The sequence below is a fragment of the Tachypleus tridentatus genome, chromosome 13, assembly GCF_004210375.1.
Source record: "Tachypleus tridentatus isolate NWPU-2018 chromosome 13, ASM421037v1, whole genome shotgun sequence".
NCBI classification, from domain to species: domain Eukaryota; kingdom Metazoa; phylum Arthropoda; class Merostomata; order Xiphosura; family Limulidae; genus Tachypleus; species Tachypleus tridentatus.
The window spans coordinates 244,176,427-244,195,049 of record NC_134837.1 but is presented as its reverse complement, the minus strand read 5'-3'; the positions used below and the strand labels follow the sequence as shown (position 1 = coordinate 244,195,049).

At 33.0% G+C, this 18,623-nt stretch overlaps 1 protein-coding gene across 2 annotated transcripts in view; it reads left to right on the top strand.

Annotated features, from left to right (window-relative positions):
• LOC143240932 (uncharacterized) overlaps positions 1 to 18,623 on the top strand; it is a 109,774-nt gene that overhangs the window by 3,556 nt on the left and 87,595 nt on the right. For both annotated transcript variants that reach the window (XM_076484199.1, XM_076484198.1), the window contains exon 2: positions 17,672 to 18,040. In XM_076484199.1, coding sequence (XP_076340314.1) covers positions 17,672 to 18,040 — 369 coding nt within the window. The remainder of the gene's footprint in view (positions 1 to 17,671; positions 18,041 to 18,623) is intronic.

Here is an 18,623-nt window from a genome sequence, read left to right as displayed (position 1 = left end):
CGATTATTAATTCATGTATCTTATTTCCTGAAAATATTTTACATTGTTCTCTAAAGCAGCTCAGTCGATTGAGATGGATACTATTTCTCTAATGTTTCGGGTTATCAAATGAAAAAATTACACAACTTAAACGATACGTGTTAAAATAAGCTTATAAAAGTATCATAACTTAAAGCTTGTAATCGTGCCTTACCCCTCATATGTTTGTCATTAATGTAGAATTCAAGCTTTGATATTGTAATATCGAAATAATTAAATACTGTGAGAGGAAGTTTTAATAGGTTTACCTACCCGCGTAGACATGCGATCGCCATAAGAGGATACATCAGAACAAATTAGTACGTTCTAAATATATTTCTAATACCTCTTAGAAAGGCAAGGCAGGCTTTGGACCTTAAAGTTACATCACAAAGAACCTCCATTCTACCAAAGAGCGAAAGTGGATTCTTTCCATTCGTGCTAGTAAAAATCAGTATTGTTTCAGAAATGGGAAGATTATATCTTACATTTTATTTTTAGAGCTAATTCACTCAGAATTAGATCGACGGATTTCTTACTTTGTCCTCGGAGACATCGACTGTTAACGGAGCTTTTTGTCTAGAAAAATTTAACTGTTATCCACTTGCAAGCTCTTGAATGGAATATTACCCATTTTGATATTTTGCATGGCTTTATAGCCAGTTTCGTATGTAAGTATAGTAGATAGACACTGAAAATGACATGAAATACGTAACGTGACACACCACGTGTTGTTTGTTACGTAGCAAGAATAATGGATTAATATAAAAATTACGTAATTGTAAATGTAAATTTGTACTTTATTTATTTAATTTCTAATATGGTTTTGTATCAATTTGTTAACTCTTCAGAGTTAACATAGATGATAAGAAAAAAGTTATCAGCTCTTATTTAAGTATGAAATACACAGTTTATAAACTTATTTCTGTACCCAACATTATTATCTCATGATAAAGTTCCAGTACAACATATATTTGAAGACAAGACTGGAAACTTTTTTTTGAAAACGCTCTGATCTTTTAAAAGTTTTTCATGAGTTAAAATTATTAAAGAGTTTTAATAATTGAACCATATTATACGAGAAAAAAACTTTAACAGTTTATATCCGGTATAATCTAAATCTAATCATAATGTAGGCCTATAACCCAAATGTATAAACTGACAACAAACATGTCAAACCAAAATGCGTCATGTACCGAAGTTTTAATGTTCTTGACTCAGCTATCCCACACAGCTCAGTTGCTGTCACAGATGGTCATTGTTATTCACCAATCAGGGTTGCGTGTATTATATGGTAAAAATAGCGTCTCCTAGTCCAGCTGTGGTTAGACTCCCTCATCTGCTGTTATTTGTCTTTAAAGACCGGCGTGTGGATTAAGGATAGAAAAAACACAAACACAGAAATTTGGGCATATATTAACTGAAAAATTGTCTAATCTATAGAACTAAAATTTTCTATTAACAATACCAAAATAATTTGATTGAGATTGATAAAATGTAAAACAGCAAACTAATTCAAAAACAAAAGTACGTTTTAATTCAGCAACAAAACTTAAATCACATAGCACCCACATGAAATAACTGTGCTATAAAGTAAGAAACTAGATTTTGCCAAATTATATATATATATATATATATATATATATTATATAAACATAAAAAATACTAAAGTTGTAAAATAAAGTTTAAATCCACTATTACAAAACAAAAAGATTATATGGATGCAATGCAAATTTCGACACTTTCTTGAATCCTTTTCAGTCCAGTTTTTTTTTTTTTCTCTTTGTATGAGTGTGTGAAAGAAACGTACACATGGCTTATTTAACAACGGAAGTTCTAAGTTGCTTCAGAGCATATGACGTCATTTACGTACTATTTCTAAAGTCATCCTTGATCTCCCTCATCGTTTTTTATTCCAAAGGAGAAAGTTCGTAAGGATGCATAAACCCCCTTTAGGAGTAGGAACAACACTTCAAATTCACCAAAATTATCCCAAAAATAACGAAAAATCTTAAAGTTGCGAACTTTTCACCAAGTTTATCAAATCACTTACTCCAACAGCAGTGGCAATAAAAAATTACAAGTACATTAATTCACAACAAAACAGCATATGCAGAAGTTAAGTATAACCCCAACTTACTAAACTTAACTGACATTTTATATCATAAAGCTGCATCCAGGTATCATAAAAAGTACCAGTAACTCATCTTTTAATCATTCCTGAGTTGTTATTGTCAATGAATACTTTTAAGCTTTAAGAAGTGCTCCAATAGCGAACACCCCGGTATGGCCAGGTGGTTAAGGTACTCGACTCGTAATCCTAGTGTCGCGAGTTCGAATTCTCTTCACACCAAACATGTTCGGCCTTTCAGCTGTGGGAGCGTTATAATGTGACGGTCAATCCCCCTATTCGTTGGTAAAAGAGTAGCCCAAGAGTTGGCGGTGGGTGATGATGACTAATTGCCTTTGCTCTAGTCTTACACTGCTAACTTAGGAACGGCTAGCGCAGATAGCCCTCGTGTAACTTTGCACGAAATTCAAAACAAACTATTAGTGTACATGTTAGAAGGAAATAAGTTTATTAAGTATCAAATAGTTCTTCAAAAAATAGTTTGTATTTTGCGAATATTACCATACCTTCACTGAAAAAGATGATAAACCTTTAGATAAATAACATGGTACAACATTATTTAGAATTATAAACGGACTTTTATCCACGTTAAAATAATTTTATTGTGAGCTTTGTCCTTCCTCTTACCAGAACCCTCAATACCCAGTACAATTTTGCCCAGTGAAGTCCGTTTATAATTCTACATAATAATTTACCTAGGTGAGTCTTCACAATTATGGTACAATGTCCAGTGAAGTCCGTTTATAATTCTACATAATAATTTATCTAGGTGAGTCTTAAACCACAATTATGGTACAATGCCCAGTGAAGTCCATTTATAATTCTACATAATAATTTACCTAGGTGAGTCTTAAACCACAATTATGGTACAATGCCCAGTGAAGTCCGTTTATAATTCTACATAATAATTTACCTAGGTGAGTCTTAAACCACAATTATGGGACAATGCCCAGTGAAGTCCGTTTATAATTCTACATAATAATTTACCTAGGTGAGTCTTAAAGTACAATTATGGTACATTATTAGGTAGCTTATTCATGGTTGTCACTGTGCCGCTAGGCAACGAAACTTCCTGGTTAGCTTCTGGTAACTTCTGGACCAGTGGTGTTTCAAACACAAGTTGGTCTGGGCGACGAAGCATACATGCTTTGGGGAATATAGAATCAAGGTAAATTTATTTCTAAATGGGAATGTTGGTTTATCTAATCTTTAGTTGTTGTTGTTTTTTTTAATGTTACCGTATAGCTAATAGCTTGGTCTCGGTTAATTGTTCCCGAAAAATACTTCTGCATGTTAGGATATATAATAACACGTTTTATAATTTTAGTAACAATAAGTAATGTAAATTTCTGTATCAAGATTAAATGTCAATTGAATCTTATAGCGTAGTATGTATTAAATATCCAACCTAGATTTTAGTGTTGTAAGTCCATAAACCCCCCGGGGAACACATAGGTATTTCCTATCACTTTATGAAGACGTCAATGGCATTTAAATGGCGGTGTTTTATTTCATGTAAGAAAAAAGTCACATCTCAGTATCACTTTCATTTTTTGTTTGTTTGTTTGAAATTAAACACAAAGTTACATAATGGGCTATCTGTACTTTGAAAGCTACCAACCACGCTATTGATCATATTGTATAAAAATACATTTAATATTCCAAGATACTTATTCACACTAACTTCCTTTTACATTAATTATTTTTAGTACTTGCAATCCAGCGTAATGACATAACAGTACATTGTTTGTTTATTCTGTATTTCGCCAAAGCTACACTAGGGCTATCTGCGATAGCCGTCCCTAATTTAGCAGTGTAAGACAAGAGGGATGGCAGCTAGTCATCACCACCCACCGCCAACTCTTGAGCTACCCTTTTGCCAACGAATAGTGGGATTGACCATCACATTATAACGCTTTCACGGCTGAAAGATCGAGCATGTTTGATGTGACTAGGATTCGAACTTGCGACCCTCATATTACGAGTCAAGCGCCTTGACCAGTTGGCTATGCCGGGCTTATAACAGTATATTTGAAGCTTGAGGCTGTGATGATGCTTCTAATGTATTTTAGTACTTATATGTAATCATTATAAGCACTTATTACCTCTTATAGAAACTTTACCGGTAATAGTTTGGTAGGGTAATAATCTGAAGAGAAATATTTGAAATTATCTTGCAGAACCGTTTTTAAAATGTTTTTATTGGAGACTGTCGTATTCTTAATACGATCCTATTGTGGGATCGAATAAACCCGACGTATTTTAAGATTCCAATAAAATGGTTAAACGTTTTGTTCTAAGAACTGTAGATATATGTAATTTAAGTACCAAAGTATACTAAGCGAAAGGTAAATACAGACTTCAATGTCAAAAATGTAAGAAAATAAACACTTTTAACATACGAAACAATGTCATTTAATTTGTTTTAGCTATATAAACGATAAACATAAAAATTTTAAAACTGCTTGCTGATCTCTATGCTAAAAGTGTAAATCAATCAGAAATAGTATGTAAAAGTTGCTTAGGTTTGACAGCTCTTTTATAGTGTTATGTAAGCTATCTAATTCGATTTGAAACAGTTGTAAATTTTTAAAGCAGTGAACAAAGCTTACTACATTGGTTGAAGGTATACTTTTAGTTTTCAAAGCACCGAAATGGTTTCAGAAGTGTATATAACTGAAACCGAAATAAGCGTGCACACCCAGTTCAACTACAGAATATAGGAACAAGCCGGATATATATACATTGAAGGTTATATAGTGTTTGTGATCTTATTTTAACTGAAGAATGTTTAGTAAAGAAATATTTGTCGAAGAAAACGCAATAGACGTATCGCGCTGTAATCTATTTTACTATGAGGTTAGATTCTATATCACGAAACATTGTTCCAGAATAGATAAACAGTGATTTAATGGCGTACCTTTAAGTTACAGCAAGTTGAAAAGAAAATGAACAATTGATGGATTAGCATAATTTAAAATTCTATATTTTGAAGGAGTCATACACGAGGGCTATCTGTGGTAGTTCTCCCTAATTTAGCAGTGTAAGATTAGAGGGAAAGCAGCTAGTCATCACCACCTACCGCCAACTCTTGGGCTACTCCTTTACCAACAAATATAGTGGGATTGACCGTAACACTATATTGTCCCCACTGCTGAAAGGACGAGCATGTTTGGTGTGACGGGAATTTGAACCCGCGAGCTCGAATTGCGAGTCGAGTGCCTTAACCACCTGACCATGACAGGCCATATATATGCGATAAATTATTTTGTATTTGTTATGTATATGATTGATTTCTTTGGAACTTCAGCCAAAAAATATTCAGTGTTTTTTACTTTTTATGATCGTATTTATTTTATATTGGCTTAATGCCGCAATCATCACGTGATATTTTGTTTTGACACTATAAGAATGTAAAGAGAAAAAAAAATTCATATATACTAAATCATATACTTCAGGAATATTTTCAAAGTTATTTGGATTAATAATGGTAAAAAATAATAATTCTCCTAGGGAAAATGTAGCTATAAAAATTAATGAAAATAAAAACAAGAAAAAATGCATTGAAACTAGTTCGGTTATCTAATCCAATGATTTTAAAATAGTATTACTTTGTTTTCGAATTTCGCACATAGCTACACAAGAGATAAATGCGCTAGCTGTTCCTAATTTAGCAGTGAAAGACTAGAAAGTGGTTTACTCTTTTACCAACGAATAGTGAGAATGACCGTGACGTTATAATGCCCCCACGGCTGAAAGGGCGACCATGTTTGGTGTGACGGAAATTCAAAACTACGCTCTAATCACCAGGCCATGCCTGTCTGCATACCATTAGTTAATATTGGCACTATCTAGTCCTTGCTGAATGTAAGTAAAGCCGTAGATAAATTGACGCACTTACAGTGTAAGTTTGGAGAATTAGTTAAAAGAATGATTGATAACATTGTTGTTCGTGTGTTGCATTATAAAGTGGACACTTAGGGATTATAATATTATGTGAATGATACGAACCGACTCTTGTAAATAAACATATTTTCGAAGTTTATGCGCAAAATAAACAGTCGTGAAATTCGAAGTTTTTTTGTAAAATATTATTGACACTTTCTCACTATAGTGAACTTTAAAATCTCGAGAATAAATATTGGGGTTTTAGTATTTCTGCATTTGGACGGAGTGAAACACGAGTTGAAGGAAGTTTCTCGCTAAGAAAGGTGTGTTAGCTATAATAATTATTTTTATTAGCGGCCCGGCATGGGCAGGTGGGTTAAGGCGTGCGACTGGTAATCTGAGAGGTCGCGGGTTTGCATTCCCGTCGCACCAAACATGCTCGCCTTTTCAGCCGTGGGGGCGTTATAATGTGACGGTCAATCCCATTATTCGTTGGTAAAAGAGTAGCCCAAGAGTTGGCTGTGATGACTAGCTGCCTTCCCTCTAGTCTTACACTGCTAAATTAAGGACGGCTAGCGCAGATAGCCCTTAAGTAGCTTTGCGCGAAATTAAAAAAAAACATTTCTGTTAACAAAAAATAAATAAATAAATAAAACGTTTAGTTGCGCGTATTTTTTAAATACTTGTTAATGATTTTAAACTGCTCATAGAAATTAAGAGATTATTAAAATTTTCTTTATTCTAACCATGAAAAACACAGCTACTGCTATTAAATAACCTCATTGGTTCCTACGAACTCATTTTTATGCAAAGAAAGCGTCACGTGACTGATAACATATTCTAATATCTGCATCTGGGGTCAATGTTTATAAATGCTCATTTGTTACTAAATACTTTACAGCTTATTAAGTGACCAGAAAACGTATGTTAATATGAGGAACGATCACCTCAGGCATCAACCCAAACTGTACATCAAGATGGGAAGCTTAAAGTGAGTGAATCAGTGAGATGCAGAAATAATATGGTTTATCCTTACATCAGACATGCTCCCAATTTATCAACACTGCTTAGAGATGAATCATGTGACAGTAAGCGTCTCTCCAGAATATCCCATAAATATTCGATTGGACAGAAATCCTCTAACCGTACTGAACGGTTCTTTTGTTCGCTACATTCTTCTTACAGAAAATCGCTAACGAAGTAATCACGTTGGAGAACCCATTATAAAGAAGTTCTGACAAACCTCACATCTACTTGTCAACATTGATGATTGTAAGATGGCATCCTTATATGATAAGACAAGCATAGTGTCATATCGTAGGTTATAAAGGTCAGTGTTTCTCCCACGGTTGTATTAAGCCCATAATGTGAAAGAGCAGTCGTTACCTCGTAGCGTTGTCTGTAATGGCCAGAGTGTCTAGGTCTCCAACCAACTATACTAACGGTCTTAAAGCGGTCCCCATTCAACTGACCCAACTTCGTGAGATTTACCCTTCGATGGTATCCGGTCGTGTTTCGCTATCAATTTAGATATATTTAAATACTCTATTGTTGTGCAAATAGCTGAGAACATACTGTACTTTCTTCACTCCTATATATCACTGTATTTATCAGATCACAATGCAGTTCGATTAAAACTTGTTTTGTACATTGTTTTACAATTAATTCAAATATGTCATTGACATTGCTTAATTACAGCAGTTGCGTCTTGCCTATGTTCCGGAATATTAAAAAAAAAAACTTCTTTTGAGTAATGTGCGTAGGAGCTATAAATCCAAAAAGCGAGTTTAGAAAAATAGATTCATTATTTAAAATACGGTCCTAAAAATATTCTTTTAAAATTCGACCATTCTTTTTCAATGGACAATTTTCTTTAGGGAATGAAGTGTATCTCATTCAAAACTTCATCATTTAAAAGGATCCAAGAAAAACTTAAAGTTTCAATTAATGTTTCAATAAACATTAAAATGTTATTATAAAAATAAGCAGATTAATACGTTGTATACTGAAATTTAAAAGGAACATAAGGAATTCTCAATAGCTGCAGCACTTGAAATTATTTTAGATAGGATTAGAGTAAATTAATCTGAGAGATCTGGGGCATGGTCAAATAAATCAGTACAAATGGTTTGACCTCATGTGTCAAAACTGTAATTATATCTCAAATCATGCTTGCTTACGTTTCTTATAGCAAAGCCACATAGGGCTATCTGTTCAGCCCACCGAGGGGAATCGAACCCCTGATTTTAGCGTTGCTCAAATCATCAAAAGATGACGGAACTGTGAGCTAAAAGTTTGTACATGGAAAACTATGCTGCAGCTACAAATAGTTGGCTTAAGGTATTCTTACAAATAAAATTTTAATGTTTAAAGTGTACCACAGTCTTAAAACATTGTGAAGATAAAACGAATCAAAAATATTTTGTAGGTTAAAAATAAATGAATATTTTGAGATATTTAAATGATAATTCAGGTTTCAGATTTATTCTCGAAGAGCAAATAATTAATAGTAATTTCCCTTTAGCACTTTTCCGTTTATTGTCCAGTGTATATGAATTTTACACCTGAGCACATGCTGTAGTTATTTTCAGGTATTAATGGCCGCTGTACTAACTGAATTAAAGAAAAACAGCCAAAAACATCAGTTCACGAAAGTAACGAGCTTTGCACCAGTAATAATAAATAGAAGAAAAAATATTGTTTGTTCGATACTAAGCACAAAACTATACAATGGAAATATCTTGCTCTGCCCACCCCACGTGTCAAAACCCAGTTGTTAAGGTGGGAAGTGATCAGACATACCGCTTTGCCACTGGGGGATTGAGATATACCTCACCATAATTAACATATTACGTAATTATGTTCTTGTTATGTTTTTTTGGGGGAAAGTGGAATTTTCAGTGTTCTAGTTTTCCTCTTTTTACGTTATACTTTTTCAGTTGTTTTCCTAGGATTCACAATACTCATTGTAGAAATATACAAATCCAAAAATGAAAAGATCTGTTGACTGTATAGACTTTTAAGATTGAGAGACTCTTAGAAAAATGATAAGAATTGTAATTTTTACGTTTCATAAATGTAATTTATTTTAGAACATGTTATTTCTCGTCATTCACACGTAATCTGTATTTTATCATTCACTTCTATCTTTGTAAAACATTTCACGTGCGTTTCAACGTTCGCTCGGCTATATATATAATATATATATATATCGAGTTAATAAATATTTCCTCGATTTCGTGAATTATGAAATAATTGGTCGCAATTCTGCACTTTATTTTATCATTATATATTTCTTTGTAAGGTTATAGATATATCTACTTTAAGACCGATAGCCCTATAATTACACTTCACTTACGTAATGTATTCGCATACACATTTACAGATAGCGTGAGAAAGAGTGTTAGATTAATTTTATCACCAGTTTTTATCGTAACTGGTAAATAGATGAATGAAAACGAATATAGATAGAGTGCAGAAAAAAAGGAAATACGGACACATGTACAGACAAAAGATAAACAGGTATATAAACACTAAAATACAGATAGATAGATTCACGTTGATTAGAGAACACACACGATCACTTAATTAAATTGGAACACGCAGAAAAACCGACCTTTTTCCAAGTAAAGCCGCGAAGAAAATTTATTGGGTCTACATGAACATCATAAGCACAAAAAATATCTGTATTTGGTTAAAACAGGAATGGACCATTGTTCCTTTGATAAAGAGAGACTTTATCAAGTTGGAGTTAACGAATCTGACAGGTAGGCAGACGGAAAGACTTAATCAGTTGAAAAATAAACTACATATTACCAAGAAAAATAGACCCGAAAATAATAGAACCAGCTGCAGTAACACCGTCACGCTTTAGGCAATTTCCTGCCACTGTTGTTCCCTGCCAGTTTGTGCCAACAGCTTGATGCCATACTATTAACGTGTATTACATAAACGTCACGTATGAGCTTTATTTTTGTTAATACACGTGGATCTTCTTTCGTCATTTAATGACTTAGTAAAACTTGGACAATCTTTATAAGAAAGAAAAGAAAAACGCGTTTCTAATAAAAATGGCGTTGATGCTAGTTATCTCATCAAAATAATAGTGTTGAAAATACGGTTAACCTGTAGATATTTGCATTGTTATCCATAATGTTTTGACGTTTTAGTGCCTGCCAAGTCTATTTCAAAAATTATAACAGCAAATAAGCCTCAGAATGACCAGACTGTATTAATACAAGTAACCTTTGTAATTGATAGTTAAATACTTTCATCTACGTGATGATCACATAAAAAATTAATACATCCGAAACCTCTTCTATTAGACAATGGCGTCTTGAAATCAGGTATTTAAAACGTTGGTAAGTCTATGATATTTTATATATAACCGTTAAGGATACGTGACACAGACATGAAATTACCAATTTAAAGCATGAGGTAAGTTCTTTGTTTTGAAGTTTTGCAACAAAATATGTAACATATTTCTTTTGGTTTTCATATATCGAAGTGCTAGTTGACGTTGCTAGTTTATTCTTATAACACGTAAGAAACTTTATATTGATGTGCAGCTTACGTTTTAACAAGGCCTCCATCAGACATTTTTAGATAGTGACAAATATTATTTGGAATGATACACAGAGTTCAATATATTATATTAAAATGATTTTGAATATGCAAATCACACTGGAATGGAATGTATCAGAACTACATTTTAATACTGCATATTGGATAACGTTATGTCTTCGAAAATGTACCGCTTTTGAAAATAGTATGAAACAGTTTTCTGACTTAAAATATCCATACATTCAAATCATAAAGATGTATTTAGATGGGGAAATAACTTGCTTTTAATGGCAGTGATAAAAATGACCTTGTGGTACCAGAACCATCGAAAAAAAGACTTGCAACAATCACAGCCCAGCCATAGTAAGTAAAGTCTTAAAGCAAGTAAGAATCCATTGCAAAAAAGTCAGTGACAAACGTCGTTCACTGTCCCCAGGCAACAAAACGCAACATAATCAAGAAGGATTCCTGTCAGGAAAAATCGGCACAAGTTACTTCCACGTCATATTCATTTAACCGTCGTATACTCCAAGCAGTTGAAGGATGAAACTTGAATTCCTGCTATTATATACAAAGACATACAGATCAAACTGCCGGATGCAGCGCCGATGGATTTCTTTATGATCAGACTGTTAAAAAGTGCATTGGGTCACGTCGTTCGTATGCACTAAATGGATTATAAAAGACGTGTTAGAAAAATCAGCATCCTTTGGACAGGAAAATTATACAAGAAAGCCTTTTGCAGTAGACATTAGACTGCAAGACTATTATTCAAGATACATTGTAATAAAATAGTGCACGACCGCATATATCGACACGGACTGTAACGACTTGGTTAGGCTCCAAATTAATTTTTAGCATAACGTACTCATCGTATGTATAAGGTGTTTTTTCATTGCATCCGTTTAAAATGTGTGATATTGTAGAAAGTTACACATAAAGCACGATTAAAAACTCTCTTTTAGAGGTTCATGTCAGGATAACTATTTTCATTTCCCATCATGTATCCGTCTACAAATGATTTTTCAATTGTAATACTTAGTTAAATTGGGAAAATTATTAAATTAAATATTAACCCAGTGCATATTTAATCTTTCTGGGTAACTTAATGACTTATGAATATTTATTTAGTACTATTAATGCCATAATATATTAAAGACCCTTATATCAATACACGTTTCACTTAAATCTCCAAATTAACAAGCAAAGCTGAGTGGTTAGGGTGCCGAACGGCACATCCGAGTTTCTAAGTTAGAATCTCATGATAACAGAACTATGCTTTTTACTTAAGGGTTGTCGTTTCATTAAAGAGTAATGGATAAAACTTACTATCCGACTAATATAATCCAAGAGGTAGTGATGGTGTTGTTGCCCATCTGCCTTCCCTCTAATATTACAGTTCAAAATTGTGGACAACTAGTGCATATATCTCTGATGTAGTTTAACGTGAGTGTCCGAAATAAACAACCAAACTTTTATACTAGGAATAGTTTTTCCAACATCACAGCAACAATAAGAATACTCTTGAAATCAATTAATACAACTCACAACCTTATAATATATGAATGGTTTTATGTAAATTGCATTGCTTCCATAAGTCATCTCATTCGAACTCAACTAACTAGCCATTGCAACTAATTGAAAATCAAATGAATATGTTTGTCATCGCTTATTGCACATAAGTATAAGTTTAAACTATTTTTTATGTTTGTTGTAATTTAAATATCCTTACGTTGGCCTACACTGAAAAAAACAATTAGTCCCAGTTATAGTGATTGGTGTGAACTCTAAAACATTCCCGTTTGTTTGATTAAGTATGTCTCTGTGCAATAGGTCCTCAAAATATAAAACAATGTTTTAACTAATTGCGGTCTAAAGCAAAGTGAATATCATTATAAACAGCTGTTGAAACTAATAATTCGTACGCAAACTAAAGAGATCAAAATTATGCGTAAATAATAAAATTCAGAGCAGGGCTGAAAAGACAAGTTACTAATCATAACTAAATAAACCCTATTTTCTGTTGTTCTAGAATGTTCAGTCTTGTAACTAATAATTTGTTTATTTTATTTGTTTGTAGCTAAACACAAGTCCACACAATGGACTATATGAACGGTACACACAACGGGTATGAAAACCCAATTCCTAACGTTATAAATATGCAAACTTCCAAATATGCCACTGAGGCCATTTAATCAGTAGAAAGTTACTATATGAATTCAGTTATTTTTGCACGAAGGTACGGACACCTTAACACACATATTACGCTATACGAGGTATATTTTAACGTGTTATGTACATTTGGTAAATTCTCTATTAAATTTGATTTGTTTTCTGTTTGAACATAACTCGAAAACACTTATAGAATTTCGCTATGTTGTCGAACATTTGATAATTCTAATCTGAACGTCAGCTAAAGGTTCAAACAAAGCCGTCACTGGTATAATGCGGTAAATCCAAAGAAAGATAACAAAAAAAAGAAACTGTCGGAATATCGGAACTGACTGTTACTTATATAATACGTCCATATATGAAAGTGCACAATGTGTTCTACAGCATATTGCAGGCTTGGACTTCGGACCTTTGATTACATAATCCAACACTTTAGCTCTAATGAGATCTAGCGGTTTCTACCTGTGTGTTAACTTGTACATTCTTTGAGCCACTTGTTGTTTAATCAACATGTGGGAGCTGAGAGAATATGTATTACAAACAAGAGTGAAGTGTCAAGATTAACGCAAGTCGTATGTTTATCTAAACATCCAGTATTGCAGTAACGGACCCGTAGAGAGAAACTATATATAATAATATTACCTAAAAGTGTAATATTAATATTATTTTTTATCATAATATATTACTATTCATTTTCTTGTACTTGAATCAAAGCTACGCAATGTGCTATCAGTGCTCTGCCCACCAAGGTTATCGAGATCAGGTTTCTTATTGTTGTAAGTCTATAAAGATACTTGTTTTAAATAAATGACAAGGCCCGGCATGGCCAGGTTGGTTAAGACGTGTGACTCCTAATCTGAGGGCCGCGGGTGCGAATCCCAGTCGTATCAAACATACTCACCCTTCTAGGCGAAGGGGCGTTTTAACGTTACGGTCAATCTCACTATTCGTTGCTAAAAGAGTACCCCAAGAGTTGGCGGTGGGTGGTGATGACTAGCTGCCTTTCTTCTAGTCTTACATTGCTAAATTAGGGACGGCTAGGACAGATAGCCCTCGAGTAGTTTTGCGCGAAACTCAAAACAAGCAAAGAAATAGCTAACTTATATACTGCGAGCGACTCATAGGTTTATTTTAGAATAACAATAAACGGTTTCAAATTCGTAAATCAATGAAATCTACTTGATTGTGGACAATTTAACGAATATACATTATAATAATTATTATATATCGATATTAGAAAATGTTAAAATCGTTGAAAAAATTTTCCATGGTTCTTTAGCAGTGAGCTTGAACCCTTATAACGTAAAATTTTGAGGTTCCGATCTCTCCGGAAGATACGGCACAAACAGCCAATTGTGTAGTTTGGCACTCAAGGACAAAAAAACAAACAATCAAACACTAAAGAAAAGAAATGAAAACATGTTGTCAAATATCACCACAAGGAGGAAGATGTAAAACAAACAAAATAATAAAAATTAGTGATTTTTTTTTCTCTCAAAAGTGACAATTTTTGAAATAAGTATAAAATAATGTAGTTTTGGCTTAATTCTAATAACCACATAACTCGTTCTATAAACTTTAATTGACTGTTGAGCTGCACAGACTTGCAGAAGACTTTACGAAATACTGAAAATTTCTCGAACTTTCGAAGAGGTTGTCAAAACATCGAAAGTGAATGTTTGCTCTCGAAGGTTGCCAAAGTAAACATCAGTTTTATCGTTTTTGTAATCTTAAAATAACAAGTAAAATCATATCAGGAATGTTAATTCAAGAGTTTTTTTTTGGGTTAATTGTAATTGTACAATACGACCTATATTGCTACCACATGGAATTTAACTACGAATAAAAGAAAAATTCCCTTATCAACAAGCTAGACAGAGACCTGGCTTAGTACAAAACTAAAAATGACAGTTAAAATTAACTGATGTGGCACCTAACTAAACTTCTTAAAGCAAGGTTGCGTATGACAACAGTGGCAGGTGTTGATGAAATAACAGTTATATTCTGATGATATAAATGCATGCGCAGTAAGAGCAAACTATTGTAAGCTTTTGTTTTTAAGTAAATAAGGAAACTTACCTTTATACTACTGACATTTTTTTTTCTGTTGAAGTTATGCAGCTTAAACGATTTAAAGCTATTTAGTCTCTAAATAAGTTTTATTAAAAAACGGTCTATTCGAACTTTTACTAAGTTATCCTTCAGTCCAATGTACAATATTCAAACTTGAGAGTAAAAAAAATGTGTGAAAGTATGGTTGAAAGAAAACAAAGCTGCTCTTAAGGTTTATAGTTTATATTTTATTTTATTTTATATTTTATTTCTGAATACTTTTGTTACCTAACAATAGGATGCCAAAGAATAATCGTTATAAAAATATACTGAGTTTTGTTAGTCGCAGTAGGTTTAATGGTCATTTGTTAGCATAGAGAAAAGAAAAACAATTATAAAAAAACGACGTTTTATGAACACAGTAACAAGTAAAATTATTTAGTATAACTTACAGCCAATTAGCTTTGGTAAACGTGTTACCATCATCCGTAATTAGTTGGATGAAAGTTATATCAAATAATTTTATTTATTATTGTGCCAAAAAATGTCATTTCTGTGCAATTTTTGTTCTCAATATTACAGTACAATGTGTCTTAAAAAGAATTATAAAGAGAAGAAGAAAGACTTTTATTGTGCGTTCATAGTTACGCCTAGTTTAGTGACTGGTACAAAGTAAATTAAGATATACTAAAATAAACCCGAACTTACCTTATGCGACATGAATTTTACGGCAAAGTTAGTGACTCAAGTTTTCAGGCATAACGTAAAACCGCTGACCAAAAGGAAGACAGTCAGCAACAGCTGCTGCTTACGTGGCTGTTCTAAACCATAGTATGGAATTAGCTATCACAGTTATATTTCCCCAACCCACGACCCACCCCACAGCTAAGAATGCCGAGAATTTTCAGCAACATATCGTGAGTCGAACCTCAGTCCTCTCAATAAGCAGCCCCGAAAATAGATGTAAAAATAATATAAAAAACAGACATGTAGTTATAATAGATGAGTCGTGCTGTTTTACTGGTATCAATACATATGTATAACAAAATCTTCAGTGTTTTTCTTGTTGTCCTTTTTATTACATTAGCACATACAATTTTTTTAGTCAATTTGCACAGAACATATTCTTACTTCAGGCATGATGTGAATGTTTCACTGAGAGAATGTTCTTTTCCGTATTCTGACTGGTATTTCTCATTTTATTACAAATGATAATAGCAAATATTACCAGTAGATTTTTGTTCAATATATTTGTGTCAACAGCAGTAAAGTTGCATAGTTTATTACGTGAGTGTTTCAGATGCCTGAGTAAATATAATGTAGCACTTACACTATTTATTCTGACGTGTCAGATCATGTTCATCCTAAGTCAACTTAGATTTTAAAATTCTCTTTACGTTAATTTATTTATTTGAAAGCTGATATTTATTATTGTTATTCTTCATATGTAAAATATTATTCATGTTCTAGATGTTAATTAGTTTTTGAACAATTTAAACAGTGCGTTCAAGGGAATCTTTTCTACCCATATTCTAAGCGTTGTCTTACTCAAAGTGAAACAAATGAGTTATCTGTTAAAAACGAAAATATGAATGTCACTATTATAGCACAGGTTGTCTGCAATTCAACTTTGGAACAAACAAGAGCGATCGATTTAAAGTTGTACGCATGACACAAGGGGGACACTGTTATAGAAATAGCGTTTTTTATTTAATATATCTAAAATTCATAAATTTGATTAGATGGAGTTTTACAAGCTTGTACTGCTCTCAAATGGGAAGGTAAGGGCATGTTTAATTATTCTTTTGTTCTAAATATGTTTATAGAGTCATCAGAGCTACACTGTAAGAATTTGGTCCAACTACGTATTGGCATTTTTAACATTTTAAAACAAATTTGGTAAAAGAAAAGTAGTTCAGTAGTTTTGAATAATATACATTTTTCAAAACGTCAAAAACAATACAGAGCTACATATGTTTACTGGTGTAACATATACTACCAAAAATTAGATAAGTCCCCATGTGAGACTTATACATAACAAAGATAAAATAATACTGTTGAAATTTCTTTATATCATTATCAACCTAGGCATTAAATGTATTGTAAAGAAGAAGTAAAAGCCAATGTGTGTGCAATAAAGCTTAAATATTTATTATCTTGTATAATTTATTAATAATTATTACAACTAGTGAAAGTAAGTTTCATTGTTTTTTACTTTTTTCTGTTTTTTTCACAAAGTTACTTCATCGCTCAATATTTCATAACTTTTCTGAATGTATTTTGTTTTGTTTTTTGTAACATTACTTGGCTCAGTGTTTGCACTGATATATCTTACACTCATAACGTGATATAGTAGGTTTCTCTGATGCATTTTATTTAAAATCTATCCTTATTTTCGTACTGACAAACAAATGACCCGTCACATCAATCATGCTCGTCCCTTTCAGCCGTGGACACGTTATAATGTGACAATCAATCCCACCATTGATAAAAGAGTAGACCAAGAGTTGGTGGTAAGAGGTGATGAGTAGCTGCCTTCCCTCAAGTCTTATACTGGTAAATTATGGACGGCTAACGCAGATAGGCCCTCGCGTAACGTTGCGTAAATTAAAACACAAATAAACAAAAGAAACTATCAGGAAAACAAATAAAAAGAAGCTTTTATCAGATTGACTTAAAAATTTTGTTGCAAAGTACATCTTTTAAAATTGTTTCATTGTTTGTTCTTAAAAGACTAAACTAAGGCGTTATATTGAATAAAACATGGCGGGAATAATCGTTATACGCGAATTCTGTATTTCTTACTCTAGTTAACTCAGATACCTTATTCATTTATTTTCTTGGCAGGAATCGAAAGTCTGTCAATCACCAGTCTCTCTGTACCCCAGGTTGTTGAAAATGGTACTAAAGAATATGTCGATCTAGATTGTGTGTATAACTTCACAGAAGAAGATGATCAGTTAGTGGTCAAGTGGTACTACAACGACGATCCAAATCCTATTTATCAATGGATACCTGAGCTTAATTCTCGTCGAGTGTCAGAGAAATTTCAAGATCGAGTTGACATGAACTTTACTGTTTCTCCGACTGGTAAATTCACAAAATATCGTGGTCTTCGTATTCTGAATCCTACCACAGAATTTAGCGGCAAGTACTCCTGTCACGTGGTATCGTTGAATGGCATCGATGACGCAGCTAAAAATATGATAGTTTATGGTAAGTATCATTCAAAACCGTTTCTTTTTTTTTTTACTGATCTGAAACAAATGGTTATTCCAGTCTACAAATATTAAAAGGGAAGCATTACGGTTAATGGAAACGTAAATCATTTCATGTGGCCACAAAAATAACTAACCTAAATAAATATCTCCCTGTGATAGTGGATGTGTTCTTTTCTACTTACTTCTCGCCTTAATTGCAATATTCGTATCAGCTGCTACTTTTGTACTCTGGGAAAGAAATCTCTCTCCATATACGATCTTAGAAGTCCAGCCATCGATGCTTCGAAGAGATTATATTTTCCCACTGGTTACCATGGCACCGTAAATTAATATTTTTCATTATCGTTTACTCTTATCTACTTATATGCATAAGGGTTTATGACGTTTAGCAAAAAGAACAGAATACTCAAGTTTCTCTTACCATCCTTATCTTTCAGTATTTCGTATGGACATTATGAATAAATTTAATAATTATATCACATTATCTCAGCTCGCATTTAAAACAGTTCGAATGAAACATTTGCACAAAATTGTGAATCAAGATCGCTGAATTGATCTTCATCAAGATGATATCCCCA